Genomic DNA, 25,429 nt, shown 5'->3' with positions numbered 1-25,429 from the left:
ACACTTTGGAGCGTCACAATTTGCGTCATATTTTTTTTCATATATATATATATACATAAATTAATCTAAAATCATGAATTATCTATAAAAATATATATCGACCATAGATAATCATAATCAAATACAAGTATTAACTTACTACGTACATTATCTTAAAGCAATATATATATATATATATATATATATATATATATATATATATATATATATATATATATATATATATATATATATATATATATATATATATATATATATATATATATATATATATATATAACGTCATGCTATGATATACATTAAATTAATTAGCAGAGTCTAGTCAAACTGGAATAAAAGCGATATTTTAAAATAAAAATAACTTTCTAACTGGCATTATCATTTTTTCTACAAGATAGTCCAAAACTAAATAAAAACAACTTCCTGGCTACGAACAAACTAATTACCAAGTAAACCTATCTTTATGCTAGCGTAGCTTCAAGATAACGTGTTCATCTCTTGATCTACATTTTACTATTACCACTTGAATCATCAATAATCTGCAAAGAAAATTTAATATGTCAAATATATATACAAAGCATGATGAACATATTTTAAAATCAAGGGAAAATTAACAGTAATCCTAACCAGGCTTGATCCTAACTACTAGAGGACTTCTCAAAATAATACTAACTATTAATCGCCCCTTCCCAAATAGTTCTAAGCTTGTAGCATGTGGCTTTGGTGGTTCAGCTATTAATCTCTAGGCAGCAACACAAGTCTCAGAATATTTCAGCAGATAGTCTAGAAAACCAAATAGGTTTGGTCAGATGGAAAAACGATATCTTAGAGAAATTTTACATTTTATAAGCTAATAACAGTACAAGGGAGCACTACAAGCAATCAAAAGGATTTTAAGCAGGTTGGTAGGCTGACAATTTAAACCAAATAGACAATGTAGAAAAGGACTGTTACCAAGATGATAACTCCTTTGGTCTATTAAGTTGATGTACACATGCCTCTGATGGAGACTTGGAATGTACAAGCCGCTGAAACTTGTCCGACAATTCTTGATAAGGTTGAATCTCTGATGGGTGTACACGAAGAATTGCAGTCTTTTAGTGCTCCATCTTTACTTCTGAACAATTTAGGTTCTCCTGATTTCATTGAAATATGCAAATAAAAATTACAGCTGAAAATATAACAAACGTTTCTGCAACCCAAGAACTTATACAACATACTTCAATTGCTGAAATTGCTGCTTCCCTGCAGATCGAAGATATGTCAGCACCAGTACAACCTTCAGTGAGATGAGCCAGCTCGCTTACATCAACATCAAAACCGCAAGGCATTTTACGCAAATGAACATGAAATACGTCAACACGATCTGTTTCACTAGGGGGTCCAACATATAGGAGTCGATCAAACCACCCTGTTCAATAACCGGGTCCAAAATCAGGAAAATATTTAAGAAGTTGGTAACATGCAGGATAAAGAAAAAAAAAAGTAAATTTAACCAAAAAAATTACTCATATTTGTGTATCAGAGAGAGCCGCAGAAGATCACCTGGTCTAAGAAGGGCAGGATCAATCTTGTCAGGACGATTTGTAGCAGCAATAACAGTAACATTAACTCTTCCATGTAGACCTAGAAGAAAGCAGGTCTTCTTAGGGTTCCAGACATCATATGACATGAATAAGAAAAAACATTTTCGGACCATACATAAGTCTAGTTTGCTTCACTTTTAATTGACACAATTTCCATCATTGCACCATGCCACCACTTAACATGAGGGGGCCTTAAATATACTCCAAGATTGTAGATATCTTCACATGGTTCTTTCAAGTTCACTAATAGATATTGAGTGTAAAATAAGGAAACAATCCAGTTCCAATAAGAATGCAAACCCAAAGGAAAACTGAAGAAAGGCGTAAGGGTACAGATTAAAGAAAGCAACAAAACAGCAAGAAGACAACAGAGGGTAAATAGCTAAAACAGCTTTACGACAAAGTAACACTTCCAATCTATTAAATAATGATACTGCTACTAGACCCACAAATAGCTTACCATCCAATTCAACCAAAAGTTGACTCATGACCCTATCTGCAACTGAAACACCATCACTTTCCTTTCCACGGATGACAACAAGATTGTCTATTTCATCAAAAAATATAACTGATGGCGCGTTAGCTCTTGCTTTGGCAAAAAGAGATCTAACAGCCTTCTCAGATTCATCAACCCACTTGCTGAATAACTCTGGACACTTGACAGCCAGAAAATTCAGTCCTGCCTCAGAAGCTACAGGACGGGCCATGAGCGTTTTGCTGCATCCAGGGGGGACCAAACAACAACACTCCTGTTGGTGGGCAGGTTCCAATTCGCTCGAATGCATCCTGGTGCTTTTGAGGCCACTCAACAGCTTCCATCAATTGTGCCTTCACTTCCCATGTCCACCCATCTTCCCACTTGACCCAAGGGATCTCAAGAGTTACCTGCAGAAGAAGAATGTAAAAAAGGAAAGAGATTAAACCATACTTCATACAATACTTTGGGGGTTGAATTATAAAGACCAAAAGAGATTGATTGTAAAAATGTATATGATTTAGACTCACATGACCTTCTTTCTGCTAAAAGCAGCAGGCAGCTCCCTCGACCATTACTCAACTTTCTCTCTCATAACAACCCCATGGTACTATAGAATTTTACCGGCGCATAAATCATATTATATAATTTTACCATCGCATAAACCATCCACACTTTTTGGTTTACGTTAATAAACAAGCACAAATACATAAATGCTTTCTCTCGAGCTATGTACCCCTCTCCATTGGTTTTCCATTCGAGGGAACTTGGAGGCCTGCACGGTATTGGTACAGACTGGAAAGAAAGACGACCTGATTGTGGTAGATAACACTGGCCTCACTCCAGCGCAATTGGCTGCTGAAAAGAATCACAGACAAGTTGCCTTTTTCCTTGTACGCCTTGCATTCTAAACTGGTTTCCTTACGTGTGAATTACATTTTGATATGGTGAAAATCTTCTTCATACATTCTAATGTTATGTTTATAGGAGTCGTTGATTGCAGATGAGCTATTTGAATTTTATTCTTTCTAGTAGGTCGTTGACTCTTCTAAAAATCATGTTATCTTCTCTATATCATTATTAGCCAAGGCTATGCAATGGTGTGTCAATTTGGTGAATTCAACTCGTTTTTCTGTTTGCTAGTTGCACTATCAAGGATTCCTGAATCTGTTGAATTCAAATTAAAATTTGTTTGGGATTTCAGTAATTGTTGTTTTGTTCAAGTCCCATGTGTATCAGGATTGGTTTGTTTAAAAACTTAGAGGTGCTAAGAAAGTAAGAAGAGCTGAAAACGTGTACTTGTGTACCAGGAGTTGGTTTCCTAATTAGATTAGGTTTAGTCTTCTTATTTCAGAATCTTTTTAGGGACTAGGTATTAGATATGTAATTTGTTAAGGAGGTAGTGAGGTACTAGGACAGTTTATTAAGATTATTTCAGCTCTTTGCTTGTAATTTTCAGATTTTGAGATAAATATTCAGGAAATTTTTCAAAAATTCTTTTGTGGAAGGAGAGACTTTTAACTAAAGAGTCTGTTGTAAATCGGTGAGTAAAACAAGATTAAATACACTTGTGGGCCAGTGAAAACACTGAAAATTAGATCAGGTAGATTAATTGCATTTAGTGAGTGAAGCTCATATAATCAATCTAAACCCTTTCTAATTTGTACCTTAGGGGAGTAAAGCCTTTGAATTCCTAGGGTTTTGGCAGTTGAGTAAAGATTGTTATAGATCTAACAGCCTTCTCAGATTCTGCAATGTTCAGGTCAGCTGTCAACATGGCTGCTAAAACTTTTGATTTACATGGAACTTCAGGTTGTAGGTTTCTGCTAGTTGTTAAGCTACATCACCTGGGGGGGGTCGGACTTTCCTGTGAATTGGTCAGGTGCTATGCATATTGATCTGCTATTTTCTCAAATTTTTGTTGGCCACAATACCATATTGATCTGCTATTTTCTGGCTCCTACCAACCTTGTTTAGGTATAGAGTTTTACTTTGCAATTCATTTATTTTTCTGATCGATCTGTATGTTTCTTCTTGCAATTCTGTTTTGTGAGTCGTCAGTATTGCAATTCATTTATTTTGCTGATCGATCTGTAACTCTGTAAGAAAGGATTGAGATGTTTCTTGTGAAACAAAAAGGCTTTGTTAGTGGATCAACTGCAATGCTTTCTCATGGTTGATGTATTTTTCCATGACCTTAGAATCCAGATGGGAGTAGTATAAAGTGAACATGCTTGAAATATTCTGATAAAACTTAGTGAAGTAGAAGTTCTAGTAATTCAAGAAGAGTACAGAGGAAAGATAACTTGACTTATCAAATTTATTTGTCGGAGGTTGTGAAACGTCTATCAGAACAAACACAATTGGATGGAGGTTGGAGTGGAGTATGTGGTTGATCTTTATTGTCAAAATGGTATTTGGCTGGGAGGTGGGTTTTGATGGGAAACCATTATGGATTTTGACCATGATATTTTCCTTATATAGGTAGTAGAAATACATTTGGTGATGGTAGGCATTGTTAGTTGTTATTTTATCTTTTGTGTAGGATATGAGAATTTAGTGCTTCAAATTAGGCTGGACATAGAGTGAAGAAACCACTAGCTGATCTGCATTGTGGCGGTCTGTGTGTCCGTGTGTCCCGGTCCAAATTTCGAGTGACATAGGTTGTGGTTTGGAACAGGGATAACTTTTGGAAAAGTGTTTATCACTTTTGGCTAAAGCTAATGAAAGCTCAAGAACTCAAATTTCTGATCTGATGAACATTTTTTTTTTGTGTTGTTGGTCAAGTGAATTAATCAATTCTCTTTAAGTAGCGCAACTCGCCTCTGCCCTTGCTTATTTAATCAGATAAACAAATTGAGTCAGATTTGGCTCATTGGTTTAGTGATCAGTAAGACAAAGTACTGTTAAATTATGAAATCTAAAGAACATTATATATAGTATTTTGTTGGCCCGTATATGATGTGATTTGTTAATGTGTGTGAGTTGTCATATACGAAGTATTTAACAAAATGAGTTGAGAAAACCCTATAAGATTAGGGAGTTGTGTTAAGACTTATGGATTCACAAATTTGACACAATCAGCTGATAACATATAACAAGGGTAGAAGTCTTACCGTTACAGAACGTAGATACCTCTTTTGAAACAAGTCAAACATATTAGCTTTGGGCATCTTTTCGAGTTCTTCTATGTAATCCTGTCAATTGAAAGTCGTAATGTGCAAATATGAGTAGGCCACTTCAGTGCTTGAGTATAATAATAGTCAAATTGAAAGAACCAGCTTAGAACAACTAGTACTTGAATCTCAGCAGCCTCATGGGTTATATCTGCATCCTTGCCACGAAGTTTCTGAAATGCAGCTTCAAACTCCTTTTGAGATCCTATTTTCGCCTGTATTTACTTTGATTTGATATGATTGTTCCAATTGAATTTTATACCTAATTTTGAAATGATTCTGTATGCTTACCATCCATCTTGGAGATTCTGGAATGAAGCATAAACCCAAAAGCAGAACAGCACATGGAACAAGTCCTGCATTATATGGCTAGTAAGTCTCTTGCTACAAAGTCTAAGATTTTTGTTTTAAGTAATCAAACTCAGCAATGAACTCCTTTTCCCTAATTCTTTACCAGTTAATGCTAAAGTCCTCCATGATAAAACTATCCCTATTATAAACGCCACTGAGACGCCAGTACAGATCATGACCTACAATAGGAGAAAATAGTGTAAGTCTATGCAAAAACCGTAATAATATCATTATTAAAATTTGATATGGTAACTGCAAGAATTTTTAGTAAAACATGAAGTACAACAGTTACAAAAATACCTGGTTTAATGTTGTAAGTGCTCCTCGGAGATTTACAGGTGATATTTCCGCAATGTAAACAGGTACCTGTTGATTTTACCATATCATGTTGGCTAGCACTTCAATGTAAAGCTGCAAAAATGTGGCCATTGAACAGAGTTTTTTTGTCTAGAAAGATGGCATATAACTCCAAAGCATACATACCACATTGGAGAAGGCACCCATTCCATATCCTCCTGCTAGTCTTCCTATATCCAATGCTAAAGAACCCTGGTTAATTTACGAGAAATTTATAGATAATTTATTTCTCTGAAACAGAAATTCAGTACGGATTAAAGAGGTTAATAATATTTGAAGCTGAACCTTGGAAAAATATATGGAAAACCATCCTCCCACACAGAAAGCAGAATACAACTAGTTTTGGGATGTTTTCTAATTATTTTTGTGATTTTAAAGGAACTTTTCGAGGAAATTTGGGCTTTTCTTGAGGTAATTACAACTCATTGCATAACGTCATACTGAGGTAATTACATCTCATTGCAGAACGTCATACTGGGAAAATAAATGTACCTTAACTAGCAGTAGCATCTAAGTCTAATGAAATTACCTAATATCTAGAGTCTAATCTCTTGTTAACTGATTACTTTGCTTTTGTATTACTAGTTAAGGTAAATTTATTTTCCCAGTATTCACAAATATTGCAGAGTCTAGTTATATACAGCTTACCTATTGTGGGTTAGGATAACCTATCAAAACAACAATATGCATTTATATTCAGTCAGAAATCACCAAATGCAAGAAAAATCTTGGGAAATTCAACCATATAAGATGTTATAAACAGGAGTAAAATATAAAAAATCACATCCAATGAAACCACCCACAAACTAATCGGTTTGATTAATAAGAGGTCGGAGGGGGAATACCCAAAACAAATTCACGGGCCATAGTATTGGCTTTAGTAGCTAGCAACGTTGAAATTGAGAAAGATAGTAAAGCCTAAACCTTCACAGGATGCATTTGCAAAAGCACAATTGGCAATAAGAACATAAATGTAGAGGCAACCCGGATAACAACACAACATACCGCACAACAGTCTGCAGTTACCAACACCACCGCAATCGCAGAAGCTCATCAACAAAAATCCCACCCAAAACAGAGAATAAAAATTAAAGGGGTGGAAATTTAAGCTACGGTTCTATGAAAAACTCGGCCAACGCAAATCACAACTGTGCAAGTGAATTATTATTGATGATTTTGTAAAAGCATTGAAATTTAAACAGCAATTAAACAACAACATCAGCATCTCTGTTGTAATAAGCAGAAATATAAAACAACTAGAATCTATATGCAATATAAATGACTAAGAAAACCAATAGAAATTAAAAAGTAATTAAAATACAGCCTTGATCGAAACTAACTACATATTAACCCTAAATTAAAACATAAAAACAATATGTTGAATTCTTGCATAAATCTGTTAAATTGCAAGAAAATTACTATCAGTATGAATTAAAAAAAATCAAACACACAAATTCCGCAGATAAAAGTAAAAAAATAAACAAACCTTCAAGAATTTCTTGATTGAATTGGGCGAATCTATCTGAAAAAACAAACTAGCTGTAATTCTACAACCCACGAACGAATTTCTCCAGAAAAAAACACTAATTTATAGATGCTTGAGATGGTTTTGTTTGGGCAATTATGAAGACGAATTAACCAGCTGGGATTTCAATCCTTAAATATTGAGAGGAATGAGATTATTGCTACAAACTGTGGACGAATTTGAGGATTTACCGACGAAATTGAGGGGATTCCGAAAGCTTGAGCGATTCTCTAGGAATGTTTCAGAGAGCAGTTGATTGTTGAGAGTAGAGAGCAGTTGATTGTTGAGAGTGAGGGTTTAGTCGGTTGTTTGAGGGAGAAAATCGTGGAGCAGGGCGTGGGAGCAGGGCGTGGGAACAGAGTTAGGCGGGATATCTTTTTGGCGAAAATATTTGGCGAAAATATTTGGCGAAATATTAACACGTGGGTTTCACGTGTTTTTTATGGTAAATAGCGACGCTTTAGTGTGTCGTAATATATTGCGACCCTCTAAACCGCCGCAATTTGCAAAGTAGTATTCGCGCCCCCAAAATCCTTGCGACCCTTTGTTACACCGTCACAATTATTCCGTCTACATATGTATCATTTTCCTGTAGTGGAACATACAAACAACCTAAAAGAACTTTACCTTATAGCCTTGTCCATGGCAGAAGATTGATCAGTCATGATAGTCACAGGTTGCTTCCCTCCCATTGAAGTCAAAAAAGAATTAAAAAGCCAGTCAAAAGTACCTGCCTTCTCATTCAATATAAAACCCACTCCAAACAAGATATTTTGAGTGTGAAGATTCATTCCAACAAAAGGCCCACAAATCATATCGTATTTATTAGTACGATAAGTTGTATCATGAATCAATAAATCACCAAAAGCTTCATAATCAGACCGCATTCTTCCATCTCTCCAAAAAAAATTGATCAACTGATTCTCTTCATTCAATTGAAAATCATAATAAAAATCATGTTCTTTAGCTTGCCTCATAGCGAACCATCTGATCAACTGATTTGAATCACAACCATCCAACTTTTTCTTCTTCTCTGCCAAAACAGCATCATACGCGTCAGGAACAATGAAGCCTAAATTCGCCTCACCACCAACTTCTTTCCTCATAGCTCTAAAAACATCAGCAAGCTTCGTGCCACTACAAGTAAAAGTAGTAAGAAAAGCCAATTGTTCTTTTGAAATGTGCCTATGTGACCTAATAAGGTGTCTCTTATTAGCAGGAACCATTGAATGGTTATGCAGACGGGAATGTTTAGAAAGAACATACACTCCAGTTTTCTTATCAACATCAAACTGAACTGAAGCCTTGCATCCAGTTCTCCTATCAATTGTTTTAAAGGATTTAGGCACAACACCATCTGGATTTTTAAACCCCTCGTATGCACAAACAAAAAACCGTTGTCGAACTATTCTAGTACCACTTCTATACTCCTTTTTACCCTTCCTAGTACCAAAACCATTCCTAAATGCATGACTGTTGTATAACTCATACGCCTCATCATCATCCTTAACTACACTTCCCTCTAATGAAACTGGTTCTTCAAAATCTGCATGACGATAAAAAAGAACACAAAGAACATCATAAGTATGATAAAGGAACAAACACAAGACGTAAACGAACATTGTGATAAACAAGTAAAAGTACAATTCATGTACCTTGGCCAACAACCACATAGGATTCTGGATCCTCATTAGCATCATTTTGTTCTGAATTATTAACTGCATTATTTAATATATCTGGAAATTTATAAAATAAAAAAAATCAGAAAAAGAAAAGAACAAAAGAACTTAAAAGAACAGTAGCCATTAAAAAGAACAATGCACCAAGAGTAAACGAACAATCCATGTAGACTGAAAAGAACACTAGGCATGAAAAGAACAATCAATGAAGAGTTAAAAGAACAATCAATTAGTCAATCAAAAGAACACATTAAAACTTAAAAGAACAATTTGGGCAGATATAAAAGAACAACCAATAAAGAATAAAAAACAACAGTACCTATTAGAAAAGAACAATGCATCAAGAGTAAATTACACACTCCAACTAGACTGGAAAGAACACTATGCATTAAAAGAACAATCAATAAACAGTTAAAAGAACAATCAGTTTTGTCAATCAAAAGAACACATTAAAACCTAAAAGAACAATATCGGCATAATTATCAACAATCAGTTTTGTCAATCAAAAGAACAATGTAAACTCATAAAAACATAAAAGAACAATCCGTGTAGATATAATAAAAAAACCAATAAAGAATCAAAGGAACAGTAACTATTAAAATGAACAATAAAAATAGAGTAAACGAACACAAAAGGTGACCGAAAAGAACACTATGACTTAAAGAACAATCAATGAAGAGTTAAAAGAACAATCAATAAAGAACAATCAGTGTTTATTTGAAAAGCTAAATATAATAAAAAGGAACGTCTCAATACGTATTCTAAACATGTTCATTTGATACTGAAAAATGTTCTTCTGAAATGATACAATGTTCTTTTCTGCAAACAGACAAAATCAACGTATATTCCTTAAATATAATAGTTATTACAGAATCAGTTTCACCACATAAATGAAATAAATGCGAACTCAACGAAAAAACCAATTCGTAACCTTCATTATCAACAATCACCAAAATCAACGAAGAATGAGATTCAAAATTAAATTAATCAAACTAATTACAATCACAAAAAACATAAAAAGTACGATTATTATGAAATCGAAATCATAAAATCAAAGAAAAATGCAACTCGTTATTACAAATTGAAAGAATACCTTCGTAACTCTGATTTTCAGCTGAAGAATTCAGATGACAAGAAGAAGAATCATTCGAAATTGATGTTGAAACAGAGAAATCATGGAATATTTGAGAATTTTCCATCAGTTTCTCTCTCTAAAAAAAATTTATCCACAAATGTAAGCTTTCTCTCTCCTATTCACACTTTTTGAATTCAAAATTATGAAGCCCAGACATATAAATACCCGCAAAAAGGAGCGAACAACAAAAAAAATCGCGAAAACTAAACAGGGAAGAACAGAGCACATGATGTTCTTTTGTATTGTGAGACTTGTTCTTTTTAACTGCAGAATTAATGAAAATACGCGTTTTGTTTTAAAATGTTTGCGTTTTAATCTCGGTGCACCTAGATCTAGGTGCACACGCCTGCACCATCGAAATGCCTCCCTCTTGAGATTTTAACTCGCCATGGTCACTTATCCAACAAAATCCTCTTCACTTCTGTTTCTATCAATTGCATGGCTTCTCTATCAATTAGCCCACCATTAAACCTCCTTAATTCAATTCACTTTAAACCCAGAAATCCTTCAGTTTCTCCCAAATTAAAAACAACCCATTTTCCAGAAATTGATAAAAGATTTTGTTTCACAGAATTCTCTTCTCTTTCCAGAAATGGGCAAATTCAAGAAGCTGTTCATCTTCTTTGTCAAATCCCCAACAATGCCGGCCAAATTGGCCCCGAATTTTACGTTGAGTTACTGCAAGGATGTGCTAATGAAACAGAACTTTTTCTCAGTCAGCAAATTCATGGCCTAATCATCAAAAAAGGTGATGTTTTTGCCAGAAATGAATACATTCAGACTAGGTTAGTCGTTTGTTATGCAAAATGTGATGAATTAGAGTGTACTTATCGTATGTTTAGCAGATTAGTTGTAAAGAATATATTTTCATGGACTGCTATTATTGGGTTGAATTCTAGGATGAAATTGAATGAGCAGGCTTTACTTTGTTACTCTGAAATTCTTGAAAATGGGATTTGTCCCGATAATTTTGTGATTCCCAATGCATTGAAGGCATGTGGTGCGAATCAGTGGCTAGGGTTTGGCAGAGGAATTCATGGGTATGTAATTAAGATGAGTTTTGAAGGGTGTGTGTATGTTGCGAGTAGTTTGGTTGATATGTACGGGAAATGTGGGGTGCTTGAAGATGCAAAGGTGGTGTTTGATGAAATGTCTGAGAGAAATTCTGTGGTTTGGAATTCAATGATTGTGGGTTATGTACAAAATGGGATGTGTGAAGAAGCAATTCGGTTGTTTGATGAGATGAGAGTTGAAGGGGTTGAACCAACTAGAGTCACTGTATCGAGTTTTCTGTCAGCAGCGGCAAATTTAGGAGCCGTTGAAGAAGGTAGGCAAGGGCATGCGCTTGCGGTTTTATATGGTTTAGAGTTAGGTAATGTTATGGGAAGTTCATTGATTAACTTTTACTCTAAGATTGGTTGGGTTGAAGATGCTTCACTAGTATTCTCAGGGATGGTGGAGAAGGATGCAGTTACGTGGAATTTGCTGATTTCTTGCTATGTTCAGCATGGTTTAGCTGAAGATGCTGTAAATATGTGTCATTTTATGAGATTACAAGGGTTGCGGATTGATTGTGTGACTATGGCTTCTTTGTTTTCTGCTTGTTCTGATATAGGTGACATTAAACTTGGTAGGGAGGGGCATTGCTACTGTATTCGAAATAACCTTGATTCTGATATGGTTGTTGCAACTAGTATGGTTAATATGTATGCCAAAAGTAAGGAAATAGATTATGCAAGGCGGGTGTTTGACTCTTCGTTAGAGAAGGATCTTGTACTATGGAATGCGCTCTTAGCTGCTTATGCTGAACTTGGGTTAAGTGGCAAAGCCCTAGAGTTGTTTTATCAGATGCAGCTACAGGGTTTGCAACCAAATGTGATAACTTGGAACTCCATACTTCTTGCACTCTTAAGGAATCGATTGGTGGATGAAGCAAAAAATATGTTCTCTCAAATGTGCGCCTTTAGTGTTGAACCTAATGTAGTAACTTGGACTACTCTTATAAGGGGATTAGCTCAAAATGGGGTGGCCTTTGAGGCAATGCTGTACTTTCAACAAATGCAAGAATCAGGAGTACAGCCTAATTCCATGAGTCTAACTGGCGTGCTTTCAGCTTGTATAGATATGACATCCTTGATTCTTGGAAAATCAATTCATGGCTATGTTATAAGGCGGAACCATGAATTTTCTACAGAAATTTTGACTTCTTTGGCGGATATGTATGCCAAATGTGGAGGCATAGCTAATGCTAGGAAGGTTTTTAATATAACTTCAAAGGGTTAGTGAGGATAACATACCTGAGCTATGAAGCTTTGGGATTTTACAAGCATAATATGCAGGATGAGAGCACAGAACCCAATGATATAACTTTCAGTATAGTCCTTTCAGCTTCTACGGAGTAGTTATGAATAAGGGCTGGTTGATGAGGAGTACTTTGTAGAAGGCTAAGAAAGGAACATAATGGCTGTTTGGTGACTGTTTCTTTCTCAACGTTGTAGTCTGGATGGCGATTATATGGTCATTTTATATATGCATTTGAGCCGAATGCAGAAATGTTACTGTCTGCATGCAAGGAGCAAAACCAGATTGATCTTGGGGAAGATATATCAACATACTTACTCCTACTTGAACCTGATAATAGTGCAATAAAACTCTGTACAAGGTGGGTTAAAAGCATCAAATGGAGGAATTTGGTGAAAATAAGAGGCTAGGGCAAGAATCCTAGATGCAGTTGGGTTCAAATTGGGATTGAGTCTCATGTATTTATTGGCAGACGGATCAAATCTTAACATTAGTACTGAACTATAGGCGGCATTTGCAGATGATCGATTCTCTGTTGTGAACTGAAACTGTTTGAATACTCCGTGTTTAATAGGCTCGCAGGGAAAGCTAAGTGCTTGCTCGGAAAAATGGTTTTTCATAGCTGATAATTGTTCAACTAACTGGTTAGAGATTAGTTGTCAAAGTACTTGTGCATTGTAGGTCTTGATAAGACCGAGACTTCAGATTCACTTAAGAAGAACAATTGTACATTCTGATTCTTGACATCCTTGATTCTGATCTAGTTATGATAAAATTTTCAAAAATTCATATGCAGTTACTGTATAATCTATGTTTTGCTGTTGACACATTTCGTTGGTTTGTTGTACTACGTAATATCGTATCAAATTTCATTATTCAATACCTCATAAAGCTACTACCGGACACTCCCTAAGCCAATTATGATACCTCATTAATAATTAGTCATACTGCTATCTATAAATTAGTTTGTAAACCACATATTTAGAGAAAAACATACTTAACTTTTACTATCAAAATCATTACTATTTTGCCTCATAAGCTATAACCCATACTCCACCACTTCTAGCTTGATGCGAGGCAGTGATATTTGACAAGCAGTGATATTTGACAAGTTAATTCACTGCTTGATTTTGATCAGTTGATAATAATGTATCAAAAAGTGATATTCAGTTCTATCCTTCTTTTCTGCTGATGAAACATCTCAGTGATTTGACGTATTAATCACACATATGCATTAGGTATGAGCAAGTGATAATATGGACCGACCATATAGGACCATAAATCTTTAAACAGGCATAAATCTTTTCAAGAGAGGTCTTATAGCACATGGGAATAACCCTCTTTATTTCAACAAATTCTATTCTTGATTTTCTTTGTAACAAATATTTATGAAAAGTTTGGACAATATTTTTATTTGGAAAAAGAAATCTTATCTTATTAATTATCTCATGTTATCTACTTGTCAATATCATGCAATTTTTTGGTGTGTGATTGAAAAGCTAGCTTGACCTACTAATGAAACTAATTGACGAAGATTCTTCTTGCATCTAAAATTAAAGGGTTTTTAAGGGTTTAAATACTTCCATGTAATTGTTATCTGTAAAGTCGGGTTAATTTGAAAAATAACATCCAGAACTCGACACTTCAACTCTTAGGTATATTGTCGATCAGTAGTGTCATTCAAACTTTAATAATGTACGGGTAGGTAATCTAATATATATATATATATATATATATAAAGGAGGCATATTTCCTGAACTATTAGAGCACCACATAAGATTACTAATGGTTTCGACCAATGAAAAATAAGATTCATAATTTATTTTTGAATTAAAAAAATCAAGTGCCACGTAGATAATTAATTAGGTGCCACATAGATATTTTAATTTATTAATACTCATATATACAACTCCATCCAAAATCAAACCACTAATAGTTATAAAATAAATCTAAAATAAAATTCAATCCAAAACCAAACACTAATATAAAATAAAATTTAATTCAAAATCACCCAATTCAATCAACAATTCAACACACCCAGAAAGTGGAGGACGAATTCAACCAAAAAATTAAGATCAAAACCAATTAACCAAAATTAGGAATTTTTCATATTTACCGCCTTTTAAGTTTCATGTTTTTGTATTTACCACCTTATAAAATGTTATTTCATATTTACCACCTTAATTACTCCACTTAACCAACTTCTTTAACTTTCCTCATCTTTTAGTAGGTTTTCAATTGAAGAAGTTAATTAAACAAGGTTCACATGCATGGGCCGAAAATTTGATGAAAACCGCTAAGAGGTGGTGAATTTAAAATATTTCATAAGATTAAGGTGGTAAATATGAAATAACATTTTATAAGGTGGTAAATACAAAAACATGAAACTTAAAAGATGGTAAATATCAAAATATCCCCAAAATTACTTGATAAAAAAAAAAGGAAAGATTAAGGACATATATACATAGAGGAGTCAGGAGTGTTGTATAATGGATGTATATAGACCAAGAACTTGATCTTCTTCCTCGGTTCTGAAATTGGGTACATTCTAATTTCTCAATTGTTCAAATAAACTAATCAAATCGCTGCTGTTCCACCTTCTTCTATGGATTATTTTATCGGAGTGTTACTAATAACCATATCGGTTCAAGTACCTACTTTTACGGATCGAGAATCGATTTATCGGATAGTTTTGCTCAGTCCTACCAATGACGAAGATATCATAGCAATTATTCAATGTACTAGAGATTCTTATCCTTTAATTTTCAATTTGAAAGGGTAAGATTTTTTTCGGGAATATAAATTGGTGTACAACCTTAGTCATGTATGGAATAAATTCTAATTTATTTTTAAATTAAACTAATTAATTAATATTACAGCGCGTTTTCTGTCAGGCGGCCTGACGGCCACGCGTCTGTCAGTCCGCTGACTCCCCCACGCGCGCGTGGGCTTCACGCGCTACATAAAAGCGAATTCTCATTTTTTTCTCTCTCCTCCCTCCTTCCTCCTTCCTCCTTCCTTCTTCGACAACAACGAATTCCTTCTCAAACCCTAATCTAATTTCGCGAAATTCTTCAGCTTGCTCCGCCGCAATCGCCGCCAACAACTTTCAGATCCGACATGGGCGACGGCGGCTATGAGCAATTTCAACCACCAATACCGATATTTCCGCCACAATCGCCGCCGACAACTTTCAGATCAGACATGGCCGACGGCTTTCAACCACCACCACCATTATTTCCGCCACAATTTCAACAACCAACACAGATATTTCCGCCACAATTTCAACCACCGAGTTTTCAACATCGCCACCTTCAACATTCTCCTCAATTTCTAACACCACCGAATTTTCAACCTCGCCACCTTCAACATCCTCGATTTCTACCACCACCGATTTTTCAACCTCGCGACCGTCATCCTCCTCCTCGTTTTCAACCTCCTGCGCGATTTGATAGCCCTAATCAAAGCGACCTTCATCCTCCTCCTCGATTTCAACCTCCTGCCCGTTTTGATAACCATAATCAAAGCGATCTTCATCCTCCTTCTCGATTTCAACCTCCTGCGCGATTTGATAACCCTAATCAAAGGGATTTTACAACAATGCAGCAAGTAACTACTGAAACAAGTTCTGGAACAAAGGAAAATACATCTGAAACAAGTTCTGCAACAACAGGAGAAACAACATCAGCTTATTTTTCAGGTTGTAAAATTAATTTAATGAATATAATTAACTAATTGATTACTTGTCGTAACTAAGTGGATTGTGCAATTAACTAAGTGGCTAAAAAAACTAAACAAATTGGTTTAAAATAAAGTAATGAATGTCAAAGTATAACTAATTGCTTTGAAAGAATCACTAACGGGTAAAAATAGTTAACTAATTGGATAATAAACTAAATAATTTATCAAGGAACTTTTAATTTAAATAAATCAGTGATTTATTTAAAAACTTAACTAATTAATATCAATACTAAACTAATTTTTTTTAATGCTACTTTTCAAATTTCATTTTTCACTAAGTTAACCTTTACCATCAATTAGGAAACCTTTTCCACCAAATAGTTAACTTTTTGAAGCAATTAGTTAACTATTTTCATTAATAAGTTTTCGTCACTAATTCATTGTCTAATACCTCACTAATTGTTTTATATACTCCACAAATTAGATTGGTATTTCTAATTGTTGTAAAAGTGTATAACCTAATAGCACAAATAAATTGGTTAACTTTTTGAATCAATTAGTTAACTTTTATCATCAATTAGTTAACTTTTATCACCAATTAGTTAACTTAGATCATCAATTAGTTAACTTTTATCATCAATTAGTTAACTTGTACCATCAATTAGTTAACTTGTTCCCTCAATTAGTTAACTTTTATCATCAATTAGTTAACTTTTATCATCAATTAGTTAACTTGTATCATCAATTAGTTAACTAATTGATTTCATTTTCAAAAGTTAAGTTAGTGTAATTATGGTTGATGTCACAATATGCAGGATGACTATGTTTAACTAATATTGTTAACCTAAAAGTAGTTAACTTTTTGCATCAATTAGTTAACCTAACCATCCATTAGTTAACCTTTACCATTTTGGTAAATTAGTGAAAAAATTCTTAACTAATTGGTTCCACTACGTAAGTAAATAGAAGATTTATTTAACTAATTGATTGCAAAATAAAAATAAAAATAAAAATTTAATCAAAAAACATTGTAGTTCAATTGGTTAACTAATTTCCTCAATTATGTAACTAATTAGTTTCTTTTGTTAACCATTACTTTTGTTCATTTTACAGGTTCAAAAGATATTTGGAACGATTTAACAGAGGATGATATTAGAGGACCTTTGACTGGATATACTGGCACAGTTAGATGAACTACATGAACTTTATGACAAACATTCAATACTTCTTGAATTTTCAATAAGAAAAAATACATTAAGGAGAGATCAAAAAACGGGAGAGATAAAGGAAAGATACTTTTGTTTTTCAAAGGAAGGAAAGAGAAAGGAAAACACAAAGAACACAAAGAAAGAAGAAGCAACTGTATCAAGTGAGAGCAAACAGAAAGGGAAGTCAAATAACCCAAGGCAGCAAAACCTTACTAGAACAGGGTGCAACGCATCTATACGATTGAAGTTACAAAAGGATGGAAAGTTTATAGTCTTTCATCATGTTATAGAACACAATCATGCCTTAACAAGAGAGTCACTGCAAAACTTTAAAAGGTACAAAACAAAATACAAGTAATTAGTTAACCATTCAATATATTTAGTTAGGCTTTGACATTAATTACTTAAGCGTTTAAATAATTTTGTTTTAATAATAAACTAGATAAAACAGTTTCTTACCTTTTTCCATCAATTACTTAACTTTTTTCATAAATTAGTTAACCTTTTCCATGCATTAGTTAACTTTTTAAAACATTTAGTTAACGTTTTGCATCAATTAGTTTACTTTTTGCCTCAATTACTTACTTTCTAAAACCATTAATTAACTTTTTCATCAATTAGTCAACTTTTTCAATCAATTAGTTACGTTTTTGCATGAAATAGGTAACTTTTATTTTAATAATATATTAGTTATTTACCTTTTACAAAAAATAGTTAACTTTTTGCATATATTAGTTAAATTTTTGCATATATTAGTTAACTTTTTACAACAATTAGTTAACTTTTTGCATCATTTCCAGATCACAAAGAAAAATTGATGAAGAAAAGGGAAAAGTAATTGAAGGACTCACACTATCAGGAATAACACCAGCAGATTCCTACAGATATATGTGTAATGAAGCTGGCGACGCAAGGGTGGTTGGACACACATTAGTTGACCACATGAATTTCACAAGTAGATTGAAAATGAAAAGACTAGAAGGAAAAGGTACACAAGCAGTTGTGAACATGTTAATTAAGAGAGGAGAAGAAGATCCAACATTTTATTTTCGAGTAAAGGTGAACGAGGCAAACCAAGTAATAAGCATGTTTTGGAGGGATGGAATGGGCAAGAAGATTATGACGTATATGGTGATGTCTGTGTCTTTGACACAACTTTCAGAACAAACAAATACAATTTAGTTTGTGCGCCATTTGTAGGTGTCAACAACCATTGGAGTAATGTGATGTTTGGTTGTGCTTTTATTGCTGATGAGAAGACACACACTTTTGTGTGGCTATTGGAAACATTTCTGGAGTCTATGGGAGGAAAAGCACCTATAACTATCTTTACAGATCAAGATCAAGCAATGGCAAATGCTATTGAACAAGTAATAGTGTATTAACTATTTGGGTTTTATAGTTAACTAATTGCTAAAAATTGTTAACTATTTGCTACTGGTCTTTAACTAATCAGTTGAAAAGTTTAACTAAATTGATAACCCTTCATTAGTTACTTTTTCCATCAATTAGTTATCCTATTACATACATTAGTTAACTTTTTAAAATAATTAGTTAACTTTTTGCATCAATTAGTGTACTTTTTGCCTCAATTACTTACTTTCTAAAACAATTAACTTTTTGAATCAATTAGTTAACTTTTGCAATGAATTAGATAAGTTTTTGCATGAACTAGTTAACTTTTGTTTTAATAATATATTAGTTACTTACCTTTTTACAACAATTAGTTAACTTTTTGCATGAATTAGTTAACTTTTTACAACAATTAGTTAACTTTTGCATCATTTTCAGATCACCTAACTAATACATAATTCTGTTCTGACTTAACTAAATAGTTTAAATTCTTAACTAATACATTCATCAAAAAAATTGCAGGTGTTTCCTAATACCAGACATAGATTATGCTTACGGCACTTACAAAAGAATGCTGTGTCAAGATTTGGAGACTTAAAAGCTAACAATACCTTCAAAGACACATTCAAGAAGTGCTTATATCGTTGTTACAATGAAGAAGAATTTGAAACCACTTGGTTTGACATGATTACTAAGTATAACCTTCAAAATCATGATTGGTTTACAAATCTCTATACAATAAAAGAAAAATGGTGTACGGCTTTGAACAAAGATTTTTTCTCTGCTGGAATATTGTCTTCACAAAGGTAAATGCTTAAATAAAAGAAGTCCACTAATTTTTTTAATGCTAAACTAATTGCTCAGAATAATTCACTAATTGCTATGAATACTTCACTAATTGCTTTGAATACTTCACAGTGTTTAACTAATTGTTTCATCTACTTAACTAATTTCTTTGCCTGCTTAACTAATTAATCAGAAAGATTAACTAATTAAACAAAATGTTTAACTAATTGTTTCACCTTCTTAACTAGTTCCTTTGTTTGCTTAACTAATTCCTCTACCTGCTTAACTAATTAAATAGAATTTTTAACTAATTGAATAATAATCTTGTTACACAGGAGTGAGAGCACTAACAATGCAATTGGATTTAAAGGAAACAAATCAATTTCACTAACAGAATTCTTTCACATTTTTGGAGCAACAGTGGATCGTTGGAGATATCAAGAAGATCAAAATGAATATGATTGTGGAAATGCTTTGCCTAAATCTGATTTTCCAATGGTCGGAATGATAAAACATGCGGCAAATGTTTACACACTTACATTGTTTAGAGATTTTGAAAAAGAATTCAAGTATGCAATGGGTTGCATCTCAAATGTCAACTACATCAATGGAAATTTCTTTGGTTACAAAGTGCAACATGAATCTTTGCCAGAACATACTGCCCATTATGTAGCATTTGATCCAACAACAAATTCCATTAAATGCACTTGTAGGAACTTCGAAGAATCAGGCTAGTTAATGCTCTTAACTAATTGCATTTTTACATACACTATTTGGTATAAAAACTTAACTAATTGCTTCTAAAATGTAACTAATTGAATTGAGATTTTAGATGAAAAAATAATATGTTTAACATGTTCAATTAATAAAAGTGTATAACCTAATAGCACAAATAAATTAGTTAACCTAATAGCACAAATCAATTAGTTAACCTTTACCATCAATTAGTTACCTTTTTACAGAAATTAGTTAACTTTATTCATCAATTAGTTTACTTGTACCATCTATTAATTAATTTTTCATCAATTAGTTAACTTTTTTCATCAATTAGTTAACTTGTACCATCAATTAGTTAACTAATTAATTGAAATATTTTGATGTCACAATATGCAGGATGGCTATGTTTCCATGCAATACGAGTTCTACATATACATTCTATAGTCAACATTCCAGAGCAATACATTTTAAAAAGGTAGACAAAGTTTGCAAAAAGTGAAGTATGGAAGAGAATGGAACATAGAGAAGATAATGGAACAGAAAAGAGAAAAATTACTCCATGGCGTTATGAGATGGCAAAAAATTACTATTATTTAACTAATACATAACAATAAATACTAAATACTTCAATAGTCTAACTAGTTTGCTTTAAATCTTAACTAATAGGTGCTTAAAGAGGCTTATGCTCATGCTAACGAAAGCATAAATAAGGTTCTAGAAAAAGAAAAAGCAGCAGAAAAGGAGGCAGCACAAAAGGCACAAGACGATGTTGAAGCACAACAAACCACAATCAACGTAGCACCGTCTACATCATCATCATCATCAAATGCACCACAAATAATAGTTGAAAATCCACCACTAGTGAAGACAAAAGGAAGAAGTAAAAGAAAAAAAGGATACATTGAGATAAGGACATCGTCAACAGCACCTACAGAATTTGGAACCTTTACACCAAAAGAACAACTTTTTTAGTGACATTGGATTGAATTTTAGTGTTTATCAAATTAGTTAACTTGTACCAGCAATTAGTTAACTTGTTCCCTCAATTAGTTAACTAATTGATTTCATTTTCAAAAGTTACTGTAATTTAATGAAATATTGATGATGTCACAACATGCAGGATGACTATGTTTAACTAATATTGTTAACCTTACCATCCATTAGTTAACCTTTTCCATAAATTAGTTAACTTTTTGCAGCAATTAGTTAACTATTTTCATTAATAAGTTTTCATCACTAATTCATTGTCTAGTACCTCACTAATTGGTTTATATACTCCACAAATTAGATTGGTATTTCTAATTGTTGTAAAAGTGTATAACCTAATACCACAAATAAATTAGTTAACTTTTGGAATCAATTAGTTAACTTTTTCCATCAATTAGTTACCTTTCTATAAAAATTAGTTAACTTGTAACCTCAATTAGTTAACTTTTTTCATCAATTAGTTAACTTGTACCATCAATTAGTTAACTTGTTCCCTCAATTAGTTAACTAATTGATTTCATTTTCAAAAGTTAAGTTACTGTAATTATTGTTGATGTCACAATATGCAGGGTGACTATGTTTAACTAATATTGTTAAACTAAAAATTAGTTAACTTGTTCCCTCAATTAGTTAACTTTTTTCATCAATTAGTTAACTTGTACCATCAAAGTAGTTAACTTGTCCCACCAATTAGTTATCTTTTTGCATCAATTAGTTAAACTTACCATCCCTTAGTTAACCTTTACCATCAATTAGTTAACCTTTTCCACCAAATAGTTAACTTTTTGCAGCAATTAGTTAACTATTTTCTTTAATAAGTTTTCGTCACTAATTCATTGTCTAATACCTCACTAATTGGTTTATATACTCCACAAATTAGATTGGTATTTCTAATTGTTGTAAAAGTGTATAACCTAATAGCACAAATAAATTGGTTAACTTTTTGAATCAATTAGTTAACTTTTTCCATCAATTAGTTACCTTTTTATAAAAATTAGTTAACTTGTTCCCTCAATTAGTTAACTTTTTTCATCAATTAGTTAACTTGTACCATCAATTAGTTAACTTGTTCCCTCAATTAGTTAACTAATTGATTTCGTTTTCAAAAGTTAAGTTATTGTAATTATTGTTGATGTCACAATATGCAGGATGACTATGTTTAACTAATATTGTTAACCTAAAAGTAGTTAACTTTTTGCATCAATTAGTTAACCTTACAATCCATTAGTTAACCTTTACCATCAATTAGTTAACCTTTTCCACCAATTAGTTAACTTTTTGCAGCAATTAGTTAACTTTTTGCAGCAATTAGTTAACTATTTTCATTAATAAGTTTTCTTCACTAATTCATTGTCTAATACCTCACTAATTGGTTTATATACTCCACAAATTAGATTGGTATTTCTAATTGTTGTAAAAGTGTATAACCTAATAGCACAAATAAATTGGTTAACTTTTGAATCAATTAGTTGACGTTTTCCATCAATTAGTTACCTTTTTCTAAAAATTAGTTACTTTTATCATCAATAAGTTAACTTGTACCATCTATTAATTAACTTGTTATCCCTCAATTAGTTAACTTTTTTCATCAATTAGTTAACTTGTTCCCTCAATTAGTTAACTAATTGATTTTATTTTCAAAAGTTAAGTTACTATAATTATTGTTGATGTCACAATATGCAGGATGACTATGTTTAACTAATATTGTTAACCTAAAAGTAGTTAACTTTTTGCATCAATTAGTTAACTTTTTGCATCAATTAGTTAACCTTTACAATCTATAAGTTAACCTTTTCCATCAATTAGTTAACTTTTTGCAGCAATTAGTTAACTAATTGGATCAATTAGTTAACTAATTGCATCAATTAGTTAACTAATTGAATTTGATATTTCACTAATTGAATTTAATGCTTAACTAATATATTGAATTAGCTTGACTGACTTATGAAATATACCAAGTAAATAATTCAAAATAAGCTCCTACTAAATATATATATACCAAAAGAGCTATTTGCCCAAAATATTCAAAGATTAAATATCTGTTTTAAATGACCTATTGCTCAAAATATATCAACCAAACAGAGCAGTTAATAAAAATATTCACATATTAAATTGTTTACTAAATAACAACTAAAAACAACCTGATAGATAAGTTTACTGATTAACTGGAAGGTGGCTTATGATGAACAACTTTTGGTCTCTTTTGTTTCGGTCCAAGAGTAGCTTTGTTATGATCCATATCAGAGAATGGCACTGCTTCTACTGTTGGCACTGCTTCAGCTGCTGCCAATGGTTCCTTGTTCTTGGCAATTCGCCTTGATGACTTGTATGTTCTCAAAGGAGCATTGTCATTTTCTTCTGACTTCTCTTGGGCTGCTGCTTTCCTTTTTGCAATTGTTTCTAACCTTTTCCTTGTAGCTTCAGCCTTTTTAAAATCAGCCTGTTGTTTCAACTTAAAAGCCTCTTCTTCTTCTAGCTTCTTCTTTGCTTCTGCTTCTTTTCTCTGTCTTTCTTCTTCTTCTTTCTTTTTCTTTCGGCGATCACGAACAGCATGGCAAATACCAACTTTAATCATGTTGAATGATTCCATTTCCTCCAGCACATTAGCCCGAATTTCATTCATATCAGAAAGGACTAAGGTTGAACAAATCTTAGCCCGTAACGTTGTTCTTGTACCGCGCTGAAATAAAAACACAAAAATATAGGATAATGTATGTGTACTAAATACTGTTTGTATGAACAAAAAATAGGTTTACTAATAGATTAAAAAAGTTAACTAGTTGCTGTAAAAAGTTAACTAATTGCTGTAAAAAGTTAACTAATTGCTGTAAAAAGTTAACTAATTGCAGTAAAAAGTTAACTAATTGCTGTAAAAAGTTAATTAATTGCTGTAAAAAGTTAACTAATTGCAGTAAAAAGTTAACTAACTGCTGTAAAAAGTTAACTAATTGCAGTAAAAAGTTAACTAAATGAAATTGATTAACTACTTGATGGAAAAAGTTGTTAAAAAGTTAACTAATTACTATAAAACGATAACTAATTGATGAAAAAAGATAACTAATTGATGGGACAAGTTAAATAATAGATGGAAAAAGTTAACTAATTATTGTAAAAAGCTTAATGGATGCAAAAGGTAAACTAATTAATGTAAAAAGTTAACTAACCGAAAAAAGGTTAACTATTTGAAGAAAAAAGTTAACTAATTGAAGAAAAAAGTTACCTAATTCATGAAATAATTAATTTGAAACTATTGAAACTAGAAAAGATAAACTAATTGCTTGAAAATCTTAACTAAAGTACACTTACATAGGAAAGATCCAAGGGAATATTTTTGCCATTAAAGTACTGCATTGCTGTCATCAAAAAAATTCCGCAATCTACATGATCAGGGTTATCTGATCTCCCTGGAAAGTCCAGAATTGACATTTCAAAACTTAAGCAATCAGCAGCAGTCGCATGGCCAATCTCTAGCAGAAACTGTGCGAATCCTTCAATAAGCAATGACACCATTGGCATATAATCATTATGAATCTTGTTACACCAAATTATGTTGTCAACATAGACAAGACTTTTCTGATTTATGTTGACAATCAACAGAGAGAGGTGTTCTTTGTAATGAATGGGAAAGAAAAACTGCAAATGAATCAAGGAAAAAAAGTAAGAAAAATCAAACTAAAATATATAAAAACTTAACTATTTAATATCACAAATTAACTATAACATATAAAGACATAACTACTAAAATAAAAACTTACCATTCCCACATTTTTCAGATCGAATCTGTGGTCATTGATTTGCACCCAAAGTTTCCAACTATTGATAAGTTCTTCAATAATTCGATTTAGAGTTTCAGCTGACTTCGTCTTAAGAACACCTTCAAGCTTCCTCTGGCATAAGCAAAAAACAGTATAAACAAATTAAATGAACTGAATAAAAAACTAGGTACTTTAATGTGTAACTAATTGATGGAAAAGGATAACTAATTCATGGAAAAAGTTAACTAGTTGATAGAAATAGTTAACTATTTGATTGCAAAAGTTAACTAATTCATAGCAAAAGTTAACTAATTGATAGCAAAAGTTAACTAATTGATATAAAAAGTTAACTAATTG

At 32.6% G+C, this 25,429-nt stretch overlaps 4 protein-coding genes across 4 annotated transcripts; 1 reads left to right on the top strand and 3 right to left on the bottom strand.

The window, feature by feature from the left end:
- Positions 1–367: 367 nt before the first annotated feature.
- LOC130467937 (calmodulin-interacting protein 111-like) lies at positions 368–2,287 on the bottom strand. Its single transcript, XM_056837068.1, has 5 exons — positions 2,047–2,287; positions 1,546–1,626; positions 1,221–1,411; positions 955–1,136; positions 368–539 (listed from the first exon to the last, which is right to left on the bottom strand). The coding sequence occupies exons 1-4, from the start codon at positions 2,072–2,074 to the stop codon at positions 1,098–1,100; spliced, it is 339 nt and encodes a 112-aa protein (XP_056693046.1). The 5' UTR covers positions 2,075–2,287; the 3' UTR covers positions 368–539; positions 955–1,097.
- Positions 2,271–8,024, bottom strand: LOC130467936 (sugar transporter ERD6-like 7). Its single transcript, XM_056837067.1, has 7 exons — positions 6,072–8,024; positions 5,889–5,954; positions 5,692–5,767; positions 5,529–5,593; positions 5,360–5,452; positions 5,178–5,258; positions 2,271–2,471 (listed from the first exon to the last, which is right to left on the bottom strand). The coding sequence occupies exons 1-7, from the start codon at positions 6,090–6,092 to the stop codon at positions 2,271–2,273; spliced, it is 603 nt and encodes a 200-aa protein (XP_056693045.1). The 5' UTR covers positions 6,093–8,024.
- A 61-nt stretch (positions 8,025–8,085) lies between these two features.
- Positions 8,086–10,546, bottom strand: LOC130467935 (protein FAR1-RELATED SEQUENCE 5-like). Its single transcript, XM_056837066.1, has 3 exons — positions 10,243–10,546; positions 9,126–9,206; positions 8,086–9,016 (listed from the first exon to the last, which is right to left on the bottom strand). The coding sequence occupies exons 1-3, from the start codon at positions 10,346–10,348 to the stop codon at positions 8,094–8,096; spliced, it is 1,110 nt and encodes a 369-aa protein (XP_056693044.1). The 5' UTR covers positions 10,349–10,546; the 3' UTR covers positions 8,086–8,093.
- Positions 10,547–10,610: 64 nt separating this feature from the next.
- Positions 10,611–13,414, top strand: LOC110804859 (pentatricopeptide repeat-containing protein At5g55740, chloroplastic). The gene has a single exon (XM_022010461.2). The coding sequence runs from the start codon at positions 10,723–10,725 to the stop codon at positions 12,565–12,567; it is 1,845 nt and encodes a 614-aa protein (XP_021866153.1). The 5' UTR covers positions 10,611–10,722; the 3' UTR covers positions 12,568–13,414.
- Positions 13,415–25,429: the final 12,015 nt, after the last annotated feature.

Source organism: Spinacia oleracea, chromosome 2, assembly GCF_020520425.1.
Source record: "Spinacia oleracea cultivar Varoflay chromosome 2, BTI_SOV_V1, whole genome shotgun sequence".
Lineage (NCBI taxonomy): Eukaryota > Viridiplantae > Streptophyta > Magnoliopsida > Caryophyllales > Amaranthaceae > Spinacia > Spinacia oleracea.
Note: the sequence above shows the minus strand (reverse complement) of the source record. Positions and strands in the feature narration are given on the sequence as shown.

Excerpts from the sequence above, each read along its gene's own strand:
- LOC130467937 (XM_056837068.1), bottom strand. The coding sequence starts at position 2,074 with ATGAGTCAACTTTTGGTTGAATTGGATG. Across the intron at positions 1,627-2,046 it reads ACTTTTGGTTGAATTGGATG|GTCTACATGGAAGAGTTAAT; the intron begins GTAAGCTATTTG and ends GCTTTCTTCTAG. Across the intron at positions 1,412-1,545 it reads TCCTGCCCTTCTTAGACCAG|GGTGGTTTGATCGACTCCTA; the intron begins GTGATCTTCTGC and ends GTTATTGAACAG.
- LOC130467936 (XM_056837067.1), bottom strand. The coding sequence starts at position 6,092 with ATGGGTGCCTTCTCCAATGTG. Across the intron at positions 5,955-6,071 it reads TGGGTGCCTTCTCCAATGTG|GTACCTGTTTACATTGCGGA; the intron begins GTATGTATGCTT and ends TAAAATCAACAG. Across the intron at positions 5,594-5,691 it reads GAGGACTTTAGCATTAACTG|GACTTGTTCCATGTGCTGTT; the intron begins GTAAAGAATTAG and ends CATATAATGCAG.
- LOC130467935 (XM_056837066.1), bottom strand. The coding sequence starts at position 10,348 with ATGGAAAATTCTCAAATATTCCATGATTTCTCTGTTTCAACATCAATT. Across the intron at positions 9,207-10,242 it reads TGAAAATCAGAGTTACGAAG|ATATATTAAATAATGCAGTT; the intron begins GTATTCTTTCAA and ends ATAAATTTCCAG. Across the intron at positions 9,017-9,125 it reads CTATGTGGTTGTTGGCCAAG|ATTTTGAAGAACCAGTTTCA; the intron begins GTACATGAATTG and ends ATCGTCATGCAG.
- LOC110804859 (XM_022010461.2), top strand. The coding sequence starts at position 10,723 with ATGGCTTCTCTATCAATTAGCCCACCATTAAACCTCCTTAATTCAATT.